Below are 20,297 nucleotides of genomic sequence, written 5' to 3' on the forward strand. Positions count from 1 at the left end.
TGTTCCTTGCCCCCCGTTTTGCTCTTGTTCCTGTCTTTTGGTGCAACGATGCAACCATTCTTGTCTCAATTTCCGAAGGACTGAGCAGGAAGGTTAACCTCTTGCAGAAAAATGCAGCCAGGATCACAGCAACACATTAAGGATGCTCAGATTTGGGAACATAGAATCATAGAATCAGAGTTGGAAGAGTCCTCCTGGGCCATCGTCCAGTCCAACCCCATTCTGCCAAGAAGCAGGAACATTGCATTCAAATCACCCCTGCCAGATGGCCATCCAGCCTCTGCTTCAAAGCTTCCAAAGAAGGAGCCTCCACCACACTCCCTCTGGGGCAGAGAGTTCCACTGCTGAACGGCTCTCACAGTCAGGAAGTCCACTATGAGCCAATGATATGGCAAGTCTGGAAGGGCACCAACATTCACCAGGTGTATTGTCGAAGGCTTTCATGGCTGGAATCACTACCTCTGAGGATGCTTGCCATAGATGCAGGCGAAACGTCAGGAGAAATGCCTCTAGAACATGGCTCTATAGCCCGAAAAAACCCACAAGAACCTATTCACCAGGTGCACGGAAAGTGATCTTGAGAGAGTTAGAATGTGTGTTTGTAGGCATACAGGGATGAACACAGGCAGGGCATGGGGGTGGGAAGTGCATCTGGTATCACACCTGGCCTGCCCAACCCAATGGTGCTCCTCAGAAATCCCTGACACCCCTCACCCAAAGAAAGAGCCCCCCACCTTCAGAGCTGGCAAGGCTTACCTCAACCATGAAAAGGCAGAAGCTTTCTCCCTGCTTCCCTTCCTCTGCCCCACGTTCCCTTTATGTGGTGAGATCCTGTTTGTCTTCATTTCTCTTCTCCTCTCCCTCTTCCTCAATGCCACGTCTCCTCTGCATTACTGTCATGAATGACTTTCATAAACTTTAAAGCATAAGTTCTTTTCTTTTTATTGCAATTTCCAGTGTGAGAGGGGACATCAGATTACAGGAAAATATTTAGACAAAGAATGACATTGGACAGACAGACAGACGGATTCTATGCAACTACATGCAAGTACATTGGATTCACAATTACATGGCTAACAAACAGACAAAGGGAAATTACATTTTCACTGAGCATTCACTCCACATGTACACACATTCATCCCCAGACATTCAAATATTACTATCTCCTTTTCTCCCTCCTTGGAGAAGCCCCTCTTAGGCCAGACCCTGCTTTCCTGCAGCCTGTCAACGTACAGTTCCAACACTTCATTAAATCCATAACTTCAAAATGCCAAAACCTCTTCCCTAAGAACAATGCCAAGGACCAGAACTCTGCTTTCCACACAACAGAACCTGACTCCATGTACAAAATCTAAGACTACAAAAGTGCACTTCTTCCTCTTCCCTTGAGAAAGAAGCCCCAAAGTGAGCAGAATTATGCTTACTCATAGCATATCTGACACTCCCCACAGGTACACTGTCTCTCTCCTTCCCATGGAGCAGAGCATAGTGGGTGGAACAGACTCTTGCATTCTGCCACACTTTAAGCCGTGGAACTCTCTGCCCCGGAGGGAGTGTGGTGGAGGCTCCTTCTTTGGAAGCTTTGAAACAGAGGCTGGGTGGCCATCTGCCAGGGGTGATTTGAATGCAACATTCCTACTTCTTGGCAGAATGGGGTTGGACTGGATGGCCTATGAGGTCTCTTCCAACTCTTTGATTCTAGGATTCTAGGATTCTATGCATGGGTCCTGGATCAGGATCGGGCAGCCCACTGCTGTCCGATACCACAAGACACGCCAGGGTGCCGCCGGAACAATACCAGGCCCAACGTAAACTTGGCACCCCTGAGACCACCAGGCGTTCCCCCCTACCACTAGGGAGGATACCAAGCCAAATCCAGGGCTCATGCCCCACGCCAACCAGGAGTTGTGACAAGTAGCACCAAAAATAAGCAACTGAGAACAGGTAACCAGGATAACCTGTGCTGGACGGGGTCGCACTCCCCTTGAAGGCGCAGGTTCGCAGCTTGGGTGTGACCCTGGACTCATAGTTGAGCCTGGATCCCCAGGTTTCAGCGGTGACCAGGGGAGCATTTGCACAGCTTCGGCTCGTGCGCCAGCTGCGCCCCTATCTCGGGAAGTCTGACTTGGCCACGGTGGTACACGCTCTTGTCACATCCCGCCTGGATTACTGCAACGCTATCTACGTGGGGCTGCCCTTGAAGACGGCCCGGAAGCTTCAGCTGGTCCAGCGTGCGGCAGCCATGTTACTAACTGGAGCGGGTAGCAGGGAGCACACAACGCCCTTGTTGTCCCAGCTCCACTGGCTGCCGATTTGCTACCGGACCCAATTCAAGGTGCTGGTCTTGGCCTACAAAGCCCTAAACGGTTCCGGCCCAAAATACCTTTCTGACCGCATCTTGGCCTACGAGCCCACGAGGACCTTGAAATCGTCTGGGGAGGCCCTTCTCTCGATCCCGCCTGCATCACAGGCACGGCTGGCGGGGACGAGGGAGAGGGCCTTCTCGGTGGTGGCCCCCCGGCTGTGGAACACTCTCCCGGCACACATCAGACAGGCGCCCTCCCTCATGTCCTTTCGAAAAAGCCTTAAGACCTGGCTGTTCGAGAGGGCATTTAATTAAGTGCTAAGCAACAACATTACGGTAATGAGAACTGGAATGGTATAAGGATGATGAGACTGGCTATGATTCTACTAAGAGACGAAGCGGATTTTTATGTAGTTTGTATTTGTTGTATAGTCATATGTTGTTGATACTGGCCTCTGTAACTGTCTTTTTATGTGTACTGTACACCGGCATGAGTCGCCCGTAAGGGCTGAGAATGGCGGTCAATAAGTGCATCTAATAAATAAATAAAAATAAATAAATAAAATGATCAAGGGTCTGGAGAACAAGCCCTATGAGGAGCGGCTTAGGGAACTGGGCATGTTTAGCCTGAAGAAGAGAAGGCTGAGAGGAGATATGATAGCCATGTATAAATATGTGAGAGGAAGGCACAGGGAGGAGGAGGGAGCAAGCTTGTTTTCTGCTTCCTTGGAGACTAGGACGCAGAACAATGGCTTCAAACTACAAGAGAGGAGATTCCATCTGAACATTAGGAAGAACTTCCTGACTGTGAGAGCCGTTCAGCAGTGGAACTCTCTGCATCTAATAAATAAATAAATAATATAAATAATAACTTAACAAAACAAGCTAACTGTAGACAATTACTCGAACTGCATGCAGGGTGGGTGGGGTGGATCATCTGTTGCAGGCACAGTGCCTGCTGGGGAGCATGAGGCAGCCTTAAGTAGGCTGCCCACAAGGGAGGAGAGGCCAGCTGAAGCCTCTCCCGCCTGGAGGTGTGGATAGCTAGCCGATTGGGCCACCCGGCTGGACGGCGGGAAACCTTCCCGCCGAGCGAGGGGGCTTCTGGGAGGAAGAAGCCCCCCCTCAGGCAAAATGGCGGTGGAGGACACCCTGTGCCATAACTTCCCTGGTCCGGTCAGTCGGGCCATGCCTTTTTCGGATGTAGGGGGTGCTGGTGGTTCGATTCTAAAGTCAATTCCGATTTTCACAGAAAAAAATATTCAAAAGTTTTCGAAACTTCCAGGACATCTGAATCCTTTCATTAATGGTTTGAAAGTGTTATTTCCTGTTTCATTGGGTGGTCTTTACTTTGAAAGTAGTTGTTTTACTCCAGGAGTGGGGAAAAGCAAGCAGAGGAAATTCATAGAATCCTAGAATCCTAGAATCAAAGAGTGGGAAGAGACCTCCTGGGCCATCATCCAGTCCAACCCCATTCTGCCAAGAAGCAGGAATATTGCATTCAAATCATTCCTGACAGATGGCCATCCAGCCTCTGTTTAAAAGCTTCCAAAGAAGGAGCCTTCCTTCCTTCTCCGGTTTAAAACTGGCTTCTCTGGCTTGAGCCAGAAGCGGGAAAAGCAAACAGAGGAAATTCATCCTTCTCTGGTTTAAACCTGGCTTCTCTGGTTTGAGCCAGAAGCGGAGAAAAGCAAAAGGAGCAAATTCATCCTTCTCTGGTTTAAACCTGGCTTCTCCGGCTTTAAAACTGGCTTCTCTGGTTTGAGCCCGAAGCGGGAAAAGCAAACAGAGCAAATTCATCCTTCTCTGGTTTAAACCTGGCTTCTCCAGCTTTAAAACTGGCTTCTCTGGTTTGAGCCAGAAGCGGGCAAAGCAAACAGAGCAAATTCATCCTTCTCTGGTTTAAAACTGGCTTCTCCGGCTTTAAAACTGGCTTCTCTGGCTTGAGCCAGAAGCGGGAAAAGCAAATGGAGTAAATTCATCCTTCTCTGGTTTAAACCTGGCTTCTCTGGCTTGAGCCAGAAGCGGGAAAAGCAAATGGAGTAAATTCATCCTTCTCTGGTTTAAACCTGGCTTCTCTGGCTTGAGCCAGAAGCGGGAAAAGCAAATGGAGTAAATTCATCCTTCTCTGGTTTAAACCTGGCTTCTCTGGCTTGAGTCAGAAGTGGAGAAAAGCAAACAGAGCAAATTCATCCTTTCCTGATTTATAACTGACTTTTCTGGCTTTTAAAGTGGCTTCTCTGGTTTGAGCCAGAAGCGAGAAAAGCAAATGGAGGAGATTCATTCTTCTCTGGTTTAAAACTGGCTTCTCTGGTTTGAACCAGAAGTGGAAAAAGCAAACAGAGCAAATTCATCCTTCTCTGGTTTAAACCTGGCTTCTCTGGCTCGAGCCAGAAGTGAGAAAAGCAAACAGAGCAAATTCATCCTTCTCTGGTTTAAACCTGGCTTCTCTGGCTTGAGTCGAGGCCAGGGACCAGAAGCGGAGAAAAGCTGGATAATTTCCGACTCACTCCCTGATTTGTAACAAAAATGGCGGAAAAAGCTTTGGAAGGGCAAAGGGACTTCCAGTTTCCTAAAAAAGTTCAAAATTGCTTCAAAAAGATAATTATTCCGGCTTTATTCCAAATAACGAAGATTCCGACTGGACCTAACCATGCCTAGTCATTACTACATAACGTTAGTGTGTATTGAACTGCTTTCTCTGTCGATTTGAACCTCTCTGAAGATAGCTTTATTTGCCGGCCAAAGCAAATGGTGGCAGCTCTGCTCTTGGCATGAAAATACTGCCACACCTGCAAGATGGAGTTGTGATCTTTTATTGTTTTACAGGAATCCAAAAAGTACATTTTGACTGGTGTTAACACATTGTCGATTCAATTGGTCAACTTACCTAATCCATTTCTGATTGGCTTTCTAATACAACAGGTGACAACAACAGAAAATGGAATAAACTAGAACTTCAAATCTTCTTCAAGTGACCCCGACTCAGTTGGACGCACTTGGCTTATCTCTTAGTTGCAAATTTAAGCAAGAATGCCGTGTGAAAGGATAGGCATGAGAATTATTCCTCAAACTAAAATGGCAGCTCTCTTCAAAAGCTACACTTTGGTCTGTACCTGTGGTCCTAGATAGTGTTTCTAAAAACGTATACAATGGCATCTCCTTCACCATTGGGACACCGAGATCTCTGTATTTATATTGGAGCCTGTCAGTGGAGACCTCAACTCAGATCCTGACATCGGATCCAACCCCATTTTGCCAAGAAGCAGGAGTATTGCATTCAAAGCACCCCCGACAGATGGCCATCCAGTCTCTGTTTAAAAGCTTCCAAAGAAGGAGCCTCCACCACACTCCCTCTGGGGCAGAGAGTTCCACTGCTGAACGGCTCTCACAGTCAGGAAGTTCTTCCTCATGCTCAGATGGAATCTCCTCTCTTGTAGTTTGAAGCCATTGTCCCATTGCGTCCTAGTCTCCAAGGAAGCAGAAAAGAAGCTTGCTCCCTCCTCCTCCCTGTGGCTTCCTCTCACATATTTATACATGGCTATCATATCTCCTCTCAGCCTTCTCTTCTTCAGGCTAAACATGCCCAGCTCTTGATGCAGGCCAAAATCCCATTGGCTTTTTTTGCTGCCACATCACATTCCTGGCTCATGTTCCCCTTCCTCCCCACGAGGACTCCCAAGATCTTTTCCACAAGTCCTGCTCTCGAGCCAGGCCTCATCGTCCCCCATTCTGTCTCTTTGCATTTCTTTTTTTCTGCCAAAGTGGAGTCTCTTGCATTTGTCACTACTAAAGAGTGAAAGAAGACGTGAGATAGAATACAAGAGGGTGAAAAAGAATGGATTCTCTTTAGCTTGAATGGCTTTGCTTAAGGCTTCTGCTTTTTCTATCTTTGCATTCCAAGCTCTCTCTACTCTGTGTGTTTGAAGGGATGTCATGTTTGGAAGTATTTCCTCTTCTTTTGGATCTGAGACGTTATGGAGTTAGAGAGAAGCTTAGACCCAATTCTTGTAACTTTACAGAGTTAACTGCATCTTTGCCTGCTAAGCTCAAAATTTCTTTTGCAGCCACACAGCACTTCGCTTTCCTGCTTGCTGTGAGCTGACTCTTCAATTAAGTATCCTGTTTGTCTTTTTGGGTGCTCTGCTATTTTGGGAGATTTCCCTAACAAAGGCAACTGAGCCTGGGGAGGTGGAGCACCAGGATTTATATCCAGCTAGCAGACCTGGGTGAGTGAACAGGGCTTCATTCAGGTCTGCCCCCACTGGACCAATCAGGCTTACTCCTGATTAGTCAGGCATATCTGAACATTAGGAAGAACTTCCTGACTGTGAGAGCCATTCAGCAGTGGAACTCTCTGCCCCGGAGTGTGGTGGAGGCTCCTTCTTTGGAAGCTTTTAAGCAGAGGCTGGATGGCCATCTGTCAGGGGTGATTTGAATGCAATATTCCTGCTTCTTGGCAGAATGGGGTTGGACTGGATGGCCCAGGAGGTCTCTTCCAACTCTAGGATTCTAGGATTCTATGAAAGTTCAGAGTCTCATGGGGCAAAGGATCATAGAATCAGAATCAAAGAATCCTAGAGCTGGAAGAGACCTCCTGAGCCACCATGCAGTCGAACCCCATTCTGCCAAGAAGCAGGAATATTGCATTCAAATCACTCCTGACAGATGGCCATCCAGCCTCTGTTTAAACGCTTCCAAAGAAGGAGCCTCCACCACACTCTGGGGCAGAGAGTTCCACTGCTGAATGGCTCTCACAGTCAGGAAGTTCTTCCTCATGTTCAGATGGAATCTCCTCTCTTGTAGTTTGAAGCCATTGTTCCATTGCGTCCTAGTCTCCAAGGAAGCAGAAAACAAGCTTGCTCCCTCCTCCTTCCTGTGGCTTCCTCTCACATATTTATCCATGGCTATCATATCTCCTCTCAGCCTTCTCTTCTTCAGGCTAAACATGCCCAGTTCCCTAAGCCGCTCCTCATAGGGCTTGTTCTCCAGACCCTTGATCATTTTAGTCGCCCTTCTCTGGACACCTTCCAGCTTGTCAATATCTCTCTTGAATTGTGGTGCCCAGAATTGGACACAATATTCCAGGTAAAGTGGTCTAGCCAAGGAGGAATAGAGCACGGGGAGCATGACTTCCCTGGATCTAGACACTAGGCTCCTACTAATGCAGGCCAAAATCCCATTGGCTTTTTTTGCTGCCACATCACATTCCTGGCTGATGTTTAACTTGTTGTCCACGAGGACTCCAAGATCTTTTTCACACGTCCTGCTCTCGGGCCAGGCCTCATCATCCTCCAATCTGTCTCTTTGCATGGGCAAGATGGCCAGTAGTTCACCACTGCAAATATCTTACCCGGGATTTATCTCCAAAGGACCTTTATTGCTAATGTAAAGAAGTGATGCCATTACTAATCTTCTTGTCAAAACTGGAAGGTTTCCCTGTGTTTGCATATATAGAAACTCACATGTCAATTGCAGCCAGGGTCATAAATCTCCTGTAACAAAGTGAGAGAAAAAAACTTACTTCCCTTTTCAACAACTTTGGGTCATAGAATCATAGAATCATAGAATCAAAGAGTTGGAAGAGACCTCATGGGCCATCCAGTCCAACCCCATTCTGCCAAGAAGCAGGAATATTGCATTCAAATCACCCCTGACAGATGGCCATCCAGCCTCTGTTTACAAGCTTCCAAGGAAGGAGCCTCCACCACACTCTGGGGCAGAGAGTTCCACTGCTGAACGGCTCTCATAGTCATAGAATCAAAGAGTTGGAAGAGACCTCCTGGGCCATCATCCAGTCCAACCCCATTCTGCCAAGAAGCAGGAATATTGCATTCAAATCACCCCTGACAAATGGCCATCCAGCCTCTGCTTCAAAGCCTCCAAAGAAGGAGCCCCCACCACACTCCGGGGCAGAGAGTTCCACTGCTGAACGGCTCTCACAGTCAGGAAGTTCTTCCTAATGTTCAGATGGAATCTCCTCTCTTGGAGTTTGAAGCCATTGTTCCATTGCGTCCTAGTCTCCAAGGAAGCAGAAAACAAGCTTGCTCCCTCCTCCTCCCTGTGGCTTCCTCTCACATATTTATACATGGCTATCATATCTCCTCTCAGCCTTCTCTTCTTCAGGCTAAACATGCCCAGCTCCTTAAGCCGCTCCTCATAGGGCTTGTTCTCCAGACCCTTGATCATTTTAGTCGCCCTCCTCTGGACACATTCCAGCTTGTCAATATCTCTCTTGAATTGTGGTGCCCAGAATGGGACACAATATTCCAGGTGTGGTCTAGCCAAGGAGGAATAGAGCATGGGGAGCATGACTTCCCTGGATCTAGACACTAGGCTCCTCTTGATGCAGGCCAACATCCCATTGGCTTTTTTTGCCGCCACATCACATTCCTGGCTCATGTTTAACTTGTTGTCCACGAGGACTCCAAGATCTTTTTCACACGTCCTGCTCTCGGGCCAGGCCTCATCATCCTCCAATCTGTCTCTTTGCATGGGCAAGATGGCCAGTAGTTCACCACTGCAAATATCTTACCCGGGATTTATCTCCAAAGGACCTTTATTGCTAATGTAAAGAAGTGATGCCATTACTAATCTTCTTGTCAAAACTGGAAGGTTTCCCTGTGTTTGCATATATAGAAACTCACATGTCAATTGCAGCCAGGGTCATAAATCTCCTGTAACAAAGTGAGAGTAAAAACTTACTTCCCTTTTCAACAACTTTGGGTCATAGAATCATAGAATCATAGAATCATAGAATCAAAGAGTTGGAAGAGACCTCCTGGGCCATCCAGTCCAACCCCATTCTGCCAAGAAGCAGGAATATTGCATTCAAATCACCCCTGACAGATGGCCATCCAGCCTCTGCTTAAAAGCTTCCAAAGAAGGAGCCTCCACCACACTCCGGGGCAGAGAGTTCCACTGCTGAACGGCTCTCACAGTCAGGAAGTTCTTCCTCATGTTCAGGTGGAATCTCCTCTCTTGTAGTTTGAAGCCATTGTTCCGCGTCCTAGTCTCCAAGGAAGCAGAAAACAAGCTTGCTCCCTCCTCCTCCCTGTGGCTTCCTCTCACATATTTATACATGGCTATCATATCTCCTCTCAGCCTTCTCTTCTTCAGGCTAAACATGCCCAGTTCCCTAAGCCGCTCCTCATAGGGCTTGTTCTCCAGACCCTTGATCATTTTAGTCGCCCTCCTCTGGACACATTCCAGCTTGTCAATATCTCTCTTGAATTGTGGTGCCCAGAATTGGACACAATATTCCAGGTGTGGTCTAACCAATGAACATTTATTGTTTCTCGATGATACATTCCTGCCATGAGGCTCCTTTGCATTTTCTACACACACATATGAGCACAGAATCATAGAAGAGTCGTGACAGGACTCAAAAATGGTTTCGAAAAGCAAGCATTTAAAAACAGAAATGATAAGTCTAGATGGAGGAATTCAAAGATATAGCTACGTTCATCTGGAATATCAGCATGCAAAATCAGTTGAAAACCATATAAAATAGAGAATCAGCAGACTAAAAGAATATTTAAAAAATTAAGCAACTTAAACCCGTCTACAGATACAGATTTGAAAGACCCCACTTAGATCCCTGCGGCTATAATACGAAACCATGTTTTCACTGAAGGCTGGAATGGCTTTCAGACATCTCTCGTATTGTTGCCTCACAAAGAAGTTGTTAAACAAAGAAGCAAAGCTGAGTTTGTGCAGTCATCCCTGACTTTCTCCAGGCAGGAGCTCTTCAGCGAGGGATAACACAGAACTTGTAGGGTCGGGGGAATCTGATCGTGGGTTTCTCCAGAGGTGTGATATCAATATCCTTGGGGTCTGTGGTGGGTTTCAGCTTGAAGTTCTGGAGGATGGAGGTGAAGAACAGGAAGAGCTCCATGCGGGCCAGGCCTTCTCCTGCGCAGTTCCGTTTGCCTGCAAAGACACCCAGGAAGGAAGGGGAGAAACAGGGAAAGGGGTCAGAAAGGGAGCTGAAAGATGCATTCATCTGGAAACCTCTGCCCAGGACACTAAATTTCAAAATTATTCATAAGCTGGTATATATCTAAAGAAGATAGGGTCTGGAGAACAAGCCCTATGAGGAGCGGCTTAGGGAACTGGGCATGTTTAGCCTGAAGAAGAGAAGGCTGAGAGGAGATATGATGAGAGCCATGTATAAATATGTGAGAGGAAGCCACAGGGAGGAGGAGGGAGCAAGCTTGTTTTCTGCTTCCCTGGAGACTAGGACGCAATGGAACAATGGCTTCAAACTACAAGAGAGGAGATTCCATCTGAACATGAGGAAGAACTTCCTGACTGTGAGAGCCGTTCAGCAGTGGAACTCTCTGCCCCGGAGGGAGTGTGGTGGAGGCTCCTTCTTTGAAGTCTTTTAAACAGAGGCTGGATGGCCATCTGTCGGGGGTGATTTGAATGCAATATTCCTGCTTCTTGGCAGAATGGGGTTGGACTGGATGATGGCCCATGAGGTCTCTTCCAACTCTTTGATTCTATGACTCCATGATAAGAGTAACCAAGACAATCAATGGTATGGGAATCAAACCTTATGAGGAGCAAGATAAGACATCTAGAAATGTTTAGTTTAGAGAAGGGAATGGTGAGAGGTTTAGAATGATAGAATCTTGGAGATTGAAAAGACCACATGGCCATCTAGTCCAACCCTCTGACAGTCAGGAAAAGCACAATTGTTGTTGTTGTTGTTGTTGTTGTTGTTGCCGTCGTGGTGTTTCCTTTTGTTTCTCTTTTTCCCTCCTTCTCTCCCTTTCCTCTTCCACTTTTCTTTGTTGTTAACTTCTAACTATTGCATTTCCAACTTTACTGAAAACATTGTTCCCACTCTTTCCATGTAACTATCACATTTTATTTTATTTTATTTCTATCCGCTCCACTCAAAGAGCAACATATTCCAAATAAAAAATATTTTTTAAAAAAGGAAAAGCACAATCAAAGCACCTCTGCCAGATGACCATCCAACTTCTGTTTTAAGGCCTGCAAAGGAGTTTCCACCATGCACTGAGGCAGTGAATTTCACTGTTCAACAATGAGGATGGTATTCCCAGTTGTAGAAGAACACCCTCATTGTTAAACAACATCCTTGTTGTTTCTTTCGCCATTGATTTTTACCCAAATGTTCTTTACCTGGCTTCCCAGATTTACATCATATATGTTTTCACAGGTGTAAACATCCGATGTTACTGCTCCTCTGTTTCAGTCTGGTCTATTTCTCTGGAACAGGTTGTATATCTCTATTATTACATTCCAATCATGAGATTTGTCCCACCAGGTTTTGGTTATGCCAATGATATGGCATTTGCCTTGTATTAAGAGTTCAAGTTCATCTAGTTTATTTCCCATGCTTTGTGAATTGAAAGGAAGTTATGACCAAAAGGGAAAAAGCTTCTCTTCTGCTGCTCCAAAGACCAAAACATGGATTAAAAATAACCAAAAGACTCAATCTAAACACAAAGAAGAAAGAACTTTTTGGGGAGAAGAGTTGTTCAACAGTGATGTCTGTATGTAGAATTTTCTTCTCTCTTTGGAGAGAGAAGAAGTTGGAGTGCTGTAATTGTGATTTCTATATGGCACGGGGTTGGACAAGATGGTCCTCCTAGCACCTTCCAATTGAAATAATACCAACAACAGCAGCAGCAGCAACAACAACAACAACAAATTGTTATTTGTACCCTGCCCCTATCTCCGCAGGGGGCCTCGGAGTGGCTCACTGAAGCACTACAGTGCCACATCTCAACCACGATAAACAGTATACAAATACACAAAAAGAAAATAACATAACTATAAAAAAAAACAATGTATGTAAAATCCCATTAAAAATATAGGAAATATAAAATTTCCTAAAATGCAGTAAAACCTTTGGATAAACTAACTTATCAGCATTAGACTTGGGTAACAACGGAAAAATTTGTTTCTAAACTCGTTTCGTTTTTAGGGGGGTCCATTGTGTTTCGTTTTTTTAAAGAATTCCGAATTTTTTCTTTAAAAAATTTCGAAATTTACGAAATTTCGTAAATTTCAAATTGATTCGTTAATGGCGGATGCAATTGCGCAATATGCTAAAAAAAACCCTCCAAATGGGACAGGGGGAACTTCTGAAGCTTCCCTCTCCCTCTGTTGTTGACTGTTGGTGTGATAAAACAAACAACAACTATATTATATATTATTATTATTATTATTATTATTATTATTATTATTATTATTATATTATATTATTATAATATTATTATATTATATATTATTATATTATATTATATTATATTATATTATATTATATATTATTATAATATTATAATATTATATATTATTATATTATATTATATATATTATATTATATATTATTATATTATATTATTATAATATATTGTATTATATATTATATATTATTATATTATATTATTATAATATTATTATATTATATTATTGTATATTATATTATTATATATTATATTATATTATTATAATATTATAATATTATATATTATTATATTATATATATTATATTATATATTATTATATTATACTATTATAATATATTGTATTATATATTATATATTATTATATTATATTATGAAAATAATTACGAAATAATTACAAAAATTGGAAAAAAAAATCCGATTCTTAATTACTCCTCTCACTATTCCTGCATGGCTCAATATCAGATTGTAAGCTAATTTAAATACGAATTAATAATGAATTACGAGATTAACGAACGAAACCGCCCAAGCCTAATCAGCAATAAAGTGCGGAGTGGCAGAATCGGGTCATTGGGCCAGCCAGGATTACACAGCATGGTATTGTATAATTCCCTGGGTATATATTTACAAAGGTTTTTCTCCCTGTAACTCAATAGCAGAGGATGACTTCTGAGATCATATTGTCGAAGGTTTTCATGGCCAAAATCACTGAGGTGCTTTGTGGTTTCTAGACTGTATTGCCATATTATAGCAGCATTTTCTCCTGATGGTTCTCCTCCATCTGTGGCTGGCATCTTCAGAGGATCTAACGGTAGTAAAGCTTTACCATCATATCCTCTGAAGATGTCAGCCAGTGACAGATGCTAGGCCTGGGCAGTTTCGTTTCGTTAATTCGTAATTCGTTAATAATTTGTTAATTTTTCCATTTACAAAACAATAACGAACCATTCTGGAGCAATCATTAAAAAAACGAATTTTTAAATAGTTTTGTAAATGCTTCGTATTTCGTTATTGAATTCGTTTCGTTATTGTTCTGAGGTCGTTTCGTTATTATTTCCGCATGTCTGGGCCAGTTTTATGGTTTAATTAGTGACATAAAATTATAATATCACACCAACAGTCAAGAACAGAGGGAGAGGGAAGCTTCAGAAGTTTTTGGAGGTTTTTTAGCGAATTTCGCGGTCGCGTCCGCCATTAACGAATCGATTCGTTATTATTTCGGAAATCGATTCGTTATTTTTTTTACCATTTTTACCATTTACGAAATTTCGTAAATATCGAACTTTTAAAAAGGAAAATTTTGTAATTATTTTAAATATCGAAACGCAAAAAACCCCAAAAAACGAATCGATTTTAGAAACAAATTTTTGCGTTGTTACCCAGGCCTAACAGATGCAAGCAAAACATTAGGGTAATAATAATAATAATAATAATAATAATAATAATAATAATAATCTCTATTTATACCCGCCACCATCTCCCCAAAGGGGACTCGGGGGGCTCATATGAGGCCAAGACTGAAAATACAATGCAACAAAATAAAATCCAAAGCAATGAAAAATTACATCACAATAAAATACATAGAGTAAGAAAATAAAATAAACCGTGCAAAATACCATATTGAAAAAGAGAACGCAATGCACAAGATAAAATAATAAAACCCTCGATGAAATAGCAGTGGGAAAAGAGTACTTGTGAGGGAGAAGCTCGTACAATGGGGTTAGGCCTTCATTAAGGATGGCGGAGGGGGGGGGCAGTACGCATCATGAGGATGGCACTGGAGATGGAACAGCCAGAAATGGGATATATTGACGTCGAGCATGCTCCCCCCCCCCCCGCCCCGCAACAAGGGATGGTGACATAGTTCTGCAAAGGACAAAGGTACCAGACTGCACAATAGCGGTTAAGTCTTGGTCAATTTGCCAAGGCCTTAACAACAATGAGGACCCCATGAAACTTCGGGAATAGCTAGACCTTGGCGTCTCTGCCTCTCTCGGGAGCTGTAGTTCTCCAAGGACGGGGAGCAAAGCTTGTTTCCAGAGACACCAGGTCCATTTGGGCCACTCAAGAACTCCTGCCAGGACCTTTGTGCAACACCCTTGCGTTTTAGCCATCCCCTATGGACACTCTTTCCCTCCACATGGACAAACCTTATGAAATCTTGCCTTTTATGACCTTTAGATATATGAAATGTGTTTTCTGATTTCTTTGTGTGGCAGAAGCCTTTCCCCTTTTCTTCTGCCCTTTGTTTCCCCTATATACATGAAGAAACTCCACCAAAGGGACTACAAAGCCCCAAACATTCCAGGAATTTTTTTATCCACAACTTCCTTTTGCATGGACAATAGCCTGGGCAGCGGGTGGCCCTCGGAGGAATTGCCCAGCCCTCAGCTTGCCCCTTTGGCAAAAATTTTAATCATATTTCCTCCTGAAGAACAAAAGGTCCTCGAAAAAACCTTTTGCCTTCACTCTGATTATTCATTTCACTCAAAGCACAATAGATCAAGCTGGCCTTTGTCTCGCCGGCCACATGGCATGGCATTTCCTTTGTTTACCCCTTTCCCAGATTCCTTTGTGCTCCCTCATCCCGCCTCCATCTCTCCTGATTGGCTGTCGCCACCAGGTGGCAGAGGTCTCCCCATTGGTTCCTACAAATCACTGGATCCCATCGCCCAATCATGGCAGGGAACAACAGGGAAGCCGGGGCGGGGAGTTTGAACTCTGCAACTTTGAAAACTCTATATAAATGGCTGTATCAAATGTATTTCTTTATGCTTAGCTTTGGCAAATTATTGCAGCTTTGCATCCGTTTCAGCTGAATCGCATTAAACCTCGATGGCTTTTCTTCAACTGGTGAGACTTTTCATTGGGAAATCAGGGAAAAATATGGGATGCTTCTCTGTCTCGCCAGGGAAAAAGAACTCTTTGATGAGTCTAATTGGTCTCTGCCTCCCGGCAAAGACCCCTAAATTTTAGCTCTAGAACAATATGGTCACTCTCCAAAGGCACATCAGAAAAGCCAAGTTTTTAGATCTTTCTTAAAGGCTGCTAGGGTGTGGGGTTTGCCTAATCTCACCAGGTAGCGAGTTCCAGAGTCAGGGAGCCACACCTAGAACAAATGCTGCTAGAACACGGCCATACAGACTGGAAACCACACAACACTCCGCTTTTGAGATTCTTTCCATCACCCACTTGAGATTGTTTCCATCATCCACTTAGATAGGTCCAACATTGGGAGAGGCTATTTTTCTATTTTAAAATACTTTGGTGGCCTCCAATGCTCTTTTTTTGAACGCCATGGTGGTCAATATTTCCAGGCTTTTATGGACAAGTATGAATTGCGAGCTCTAGGTTCTTGTGGGTTTTTTCGGGCTATAGAGCCATGTTCTAGAGGCATTTCTCCTAACGTTTTGCCTGCATCTATGGCAAGCATCCTCAGAGGTAGGATGCTTGACATAGATGCAGGCAAAACGTTAGGAGAAATGCCTCTAGAACATGGCTCTATAGCCCGAAAAAACCCACAAGAACCTAGTGATTCCAGCCATGAAAGCCTTCAACAATACAATTGCGAGCTCTCTTTGGACTGAAGCAATCCATATCTCACAGCCATGTGATGATCAGGTGGAAGCCACAACTGGAAGGACCACAGAACCATTTCCCCAGCAATGGACAACCCAGAGACCCAGAAAGAGCTGCTTGACCACCTGATGTCCGAGGTTGCTCCCCAATGGGAGGAAGAGATGGTCTTACCTGCCGAAAAGGGAATGAAGTAGTCACTCTTCCTGAAGGTCCCATCTTCATTTAAGAAGTGTCCTGGGTCAAACTCTTTGGGGTTAGGAAATTCCTTGTCATCATGCAGTGCCGAGGTTAGAACAGGAAAGATGGTGGTGCCCTGCAGAGTATTGGATTTGGAGAGATAACAACCAAAACATGAAGACTTTGGAAATGCAAGGCCTGGGAAAGTGATTATAGAGGTCGGATAGTGGCTAAAGTGACCACAGCAAGATCATAGAATCATAGAATCAAAGAGTTGGAAGAGACCTCATGGGTTATCCGGTCCATCCCCATTCTGCCAAGAAGCAGGAATATTGCATTCAAAGCACCCCTGACAGATCTGGGACCAGGCATTCGGACATTCTGGCAGCTAAAGATAGGACTTTGACGATGGACAGGAATTGAGTAAACGGAATGGGATTATTGAACTCTGTACGCTGAGCTTGAGATTAGTTTACTGTTTAGTGTTATGTATTGACTATTTTTAACTTGGTAATTGTTTTAATTGTTTTAATTCCTGTTTTGTATGTATGTATATCTGGTATAGGCATCGAATTGTGAGAAGGGCGGGGTAGAAGAAACCGAAATAAATAAATAACAAATAATTGCATACCACTAGTAACCATTCCACATAGAGTATATCATTATTGAACGTTGTGGAACTATTTGTCACTGTCTCCAAGATACCACTCAGTTTTACTGGGACCATGGAGCAGTGCATTTCTGGAAGAAGAAGTGGAGAACTCACTTTGGGGATGGTGTATCCTCTGAATAGCGTGTCTTTGACCATGGCATGGGGGACGCCCACTGAACTAAAGGAGATGAACCTCTGGATCTCATGGATGACGGCATCTGTGTAGGGCATCTGTCCACGGTCAGCCATGCCGGGCATCCGAGAGCGGCCAACCACCCGGTCAATTTCTTCCTGCACTTTCTCTGCCAGGAGATAGATAAGGTGAAGTATCAAAAAACAAACATCCAGCAAACGTCAGAGAAATCAAACAAGAAGGATTTTTCTCTCCACAAAGGAGACTCAAACGGTTTATTTTAGAGACATTCCAATACATTGTCGAAGACTTTCATGGCTGGAATCACAAGGTTCTTGTAGGTTTTTTTGGGCTATAAGGCCATGTTCTAGAGGCATTTCTCCTGACGTTTCGCCTGCATCTATGGCAAGCATCCTCAGAGGTAGTGAGGTCTGTTGGAAATAGGACAATGGGTTTATATATCTGTGGAATGGCTGGGGTGGGGCAAGGAGCTCTTCCTTGCTAGAGCTAGGTGTGAATGCCTCTAGAACATGGCCCTACAGCCCGAAAAAACCTACAAGAAAGAAGGATCTGTGTCAAATCCCTTTAAAAAAATTTTATTGTTTACCCTATAAAGAATGTATGGGCGAATGCATGAAGAAGACCAGAAGTAAGCAGTAGGCATGGTTAGGTCCAGACGGAATCCTCGTAATTTGGAATAAATTCAGAACAATTACCTTTTTGAAGCAATTTTGATTTTTTTTTTTTTTTAGGAAACTGAAAGTCCCTTCGCCCTTCCAAAGCTAGTCTCGCCATTTTTCTTCCGACTCAGGAAGTGAGTCAGAAATGAGTGAGGGAAGATCCTCTCTGGAACATCTAAGAGGTTGTGTGGGTTCGTAGATGGAAATGCATTTGCAGAATTTAGCAATATACAAGAGATTAATTCCCTTGATATAATACGGCATATAATTGACAGCATCATCTTTCAAGATTTTAAACAGTTCGGCTGGGATCCCATCGTCTCCTGCTGCCTTGCTGTTAGCAATGCTTCTTAAGGCCCATTCTACCTCACTCCTCAGGATGTCTGGTTCTAATTCACTCACCACACCGTCAAAACTATCCTCGATATTATTTTCCTTCCTATACCGATCTTCTGTATAGTCTCGCCACCTTCTCTTGATCTCTTCAGCTTCTGTTAGGTCCCTGCCATCTTTGTTTCTTATCAGAATGAACCATACTATTTAAATTATTTTGTATTATGGAACTACACTTCGTGATTCGCTAAAAAGAAGTTCCACCCTACCCCGCATCCCATCCCAAGATTCTGGCTATGGCACTGGCCCCAAGTGATCAAGAAGCTCAATTGGTCCATAAACACCTACCTTCTAACATCACACATGACCTGAACATCAATTTGCAAACCAGAATTACTAATCTAGCCGCATCCAGAACTTATTTCTAACCCAAACATATTTCCAGGATCTGGTCACTTTTAGTCTTGAACCTGTTGGTCCAAAGCCTTCACATCTGCCTTACCTTCAATCTCTGGGAACTTCTGGAGGATCAGGAGCCCGTATTTGAGTGTGGAGCTGGTTGATTCGGTTCCTGCACCAAAGAAGTCCAGAGAGCAGATCACCATGTTCTCCATCGTGAACGCCGAGGCCTCATCATGTTTCTCCTAGTGATACATGTCAGGATATGTAAATTAGCTGGTATTTCTTAAGTGATAACAGGGTTAATAACTCGGGCCTAGCCACATGTGAAAGAGTTGCATCAGGGTAATTAGGTTCTGGAGGCTGATGCATTGCGGAAGTGTAAAAGTTGTGTTCTCCCTAATTTGGGTTGATGAGGGAGGAATGGAGGGTGTTGGAGAGAATTAGAGAGGTGTTGCTGGAAGAGAGAGTTTGTATATATTGTATATGTCATATACATATGACATATGCTACTAAAGAAGAGGAAAGCCTTCCTGCATATTTTTAGAAAGAACAACTGTGTCTCTGTGTACTTTTTACTGCAGATGTCTACGACTACTATCTGTGAGTATCTAGAGTTCTTAGTGTCGGTTTTCTCATTGTTTAAACCGCTAACAAAAAGGACAACATCATCAGTAGAGTCAGGCCAACTATGGCTATATCTGCACTGTAGAATTAATGTAGTTTGAAATTATTCAGAGAACTATGTCTGAATGCTTTCTGGGAGTAATAACTTGCACAGTCTTTTGTTAACCAGTCAAATAGTATTGGAGGAAGAAAGAGGCACAGCTCTGGAATGCCTAGGCCCAGAAACGGATCTAAGGCCCTCCTCCAGCCATCCCAACTGCCACTGCCTTTGTCTGAGAGGGAGAGAGGAAAAGACAGGCAGAACCCCCCATGACTGGCCCAGAAACGGATCTACGGCCCTCCTCCAGCCAACCCAACTGCCACTGCCCTTGCCTCTGAGGGAGAGAGCAAGAGTCAGGAACAACTCCCCCCCCCCCATGACTGGCGCAGAAACGGATCTAAGGCCCTCCTCCAACCATCCCAAATGCCACTGCCCTTGCCTCAGAGGGAGAGAGGAAAAGGCAGGCAGAACTGCTCATGACTGGCCCAGAAACGGATCTAAGGCCCTCCTCCAACCATCCCAAATGCCACTGCCCTTGCCTCAGAGGGAGAGAGGAAAAGGCAGGCAGAACTGCTCATGACTGGCCCAGAAACGGATCTAAGGCCCTCCTCCAACCATCCCAAATGCCACTGCCCTTGCCTCAGAGGGAGAGAGGAAAAGGCAGGCAGAACTGCTCATGACTGGCCCAGAAACGGATCTAAGGCCCTCCTCCAACCATCCCAAATGCCACTGCCCTTGCCTCAGAGGGAGAGAGGAAAAGGCAGGCAGAACTGCTCATGACTGGCCCAGAAACGGATCTAAGGCCCTCCTCCAACCATCCCAAATGCCACTGCCCTTGCCTCAGAGGGAGAGAGGAAAAGGCAGGCAGAACTGCTCATGACTGGCCCAGAAACGGATCTAAGGCCCTCCTCCAACCATCCCAAATGCCACTGCCCTTGCCTCAGAGGGAGAGAGGAAAAGGCAGGCAGAACTGCTCATGACTGGCCCAGAAACGGATCTAAGGCCCTCCTCCAACCATCCCAAATGCCACTGCCCTTGCCTCAGAGGGAGAGAGGAAAAGACAGGCAGAACTGCTCATGACTGGCCCAGAAACGGATCTAAGGCCCTCCTCCAACCATCCCAAATGCCACTGCCCTTGCCTCAGAGGGA

General features: G+C 44.4%; 1 protein-coding gene across 1 annotated transcript in view; it reads right to left on the reverse strand.

The window, feature by feature from the left end:
• Positions 1-9,741: 9,741 nt before the first annotated feature.
• Positions 9,742-20,297, reverse strand: part of LOC137094758 (cytochrome P450 2C18-like) — a 42,889-nt gene continuing 32,333 nt past the window's right edge. The window contains exons 6-9 of the mRNA XM_067463157.1: positions 18,585-18,726; positions 17,051-17,238; positions 16,279-16,420; positions 9,742-10,237 (exon numbers count right to left, since the gene is read on the reverse strand). Of these exons, the coding sequence (XP_067319258.1) occupies positions 10,056-10,237; positions 16,279-16,420; positions 17,051-17,238; positions 18,585-18,726 (654 nt within the window). The 3' untranslated portion in view covers positions 9,742-10,055. The remainder of the gene's footprint in view (positions 10,238-16,278; positions 16,421-17,050; positions 17,239-18,584; positions 18,727-20,297) is intronic.

The sequence above is a fragment of the Anolis sagrei genome, chromosome 1, assembly GCF_037176765.1.
Source record: "Anolis sagrei isolate rAnoSag1 chromosome 1, rAnoSag1.mat, whole genome shotgun sequence".
NCBI lineage: Eukaryota > Metazoa > Chordata > Lepidosauria > Squamata > Dactyloidae > Anolis > Anolis sagrei.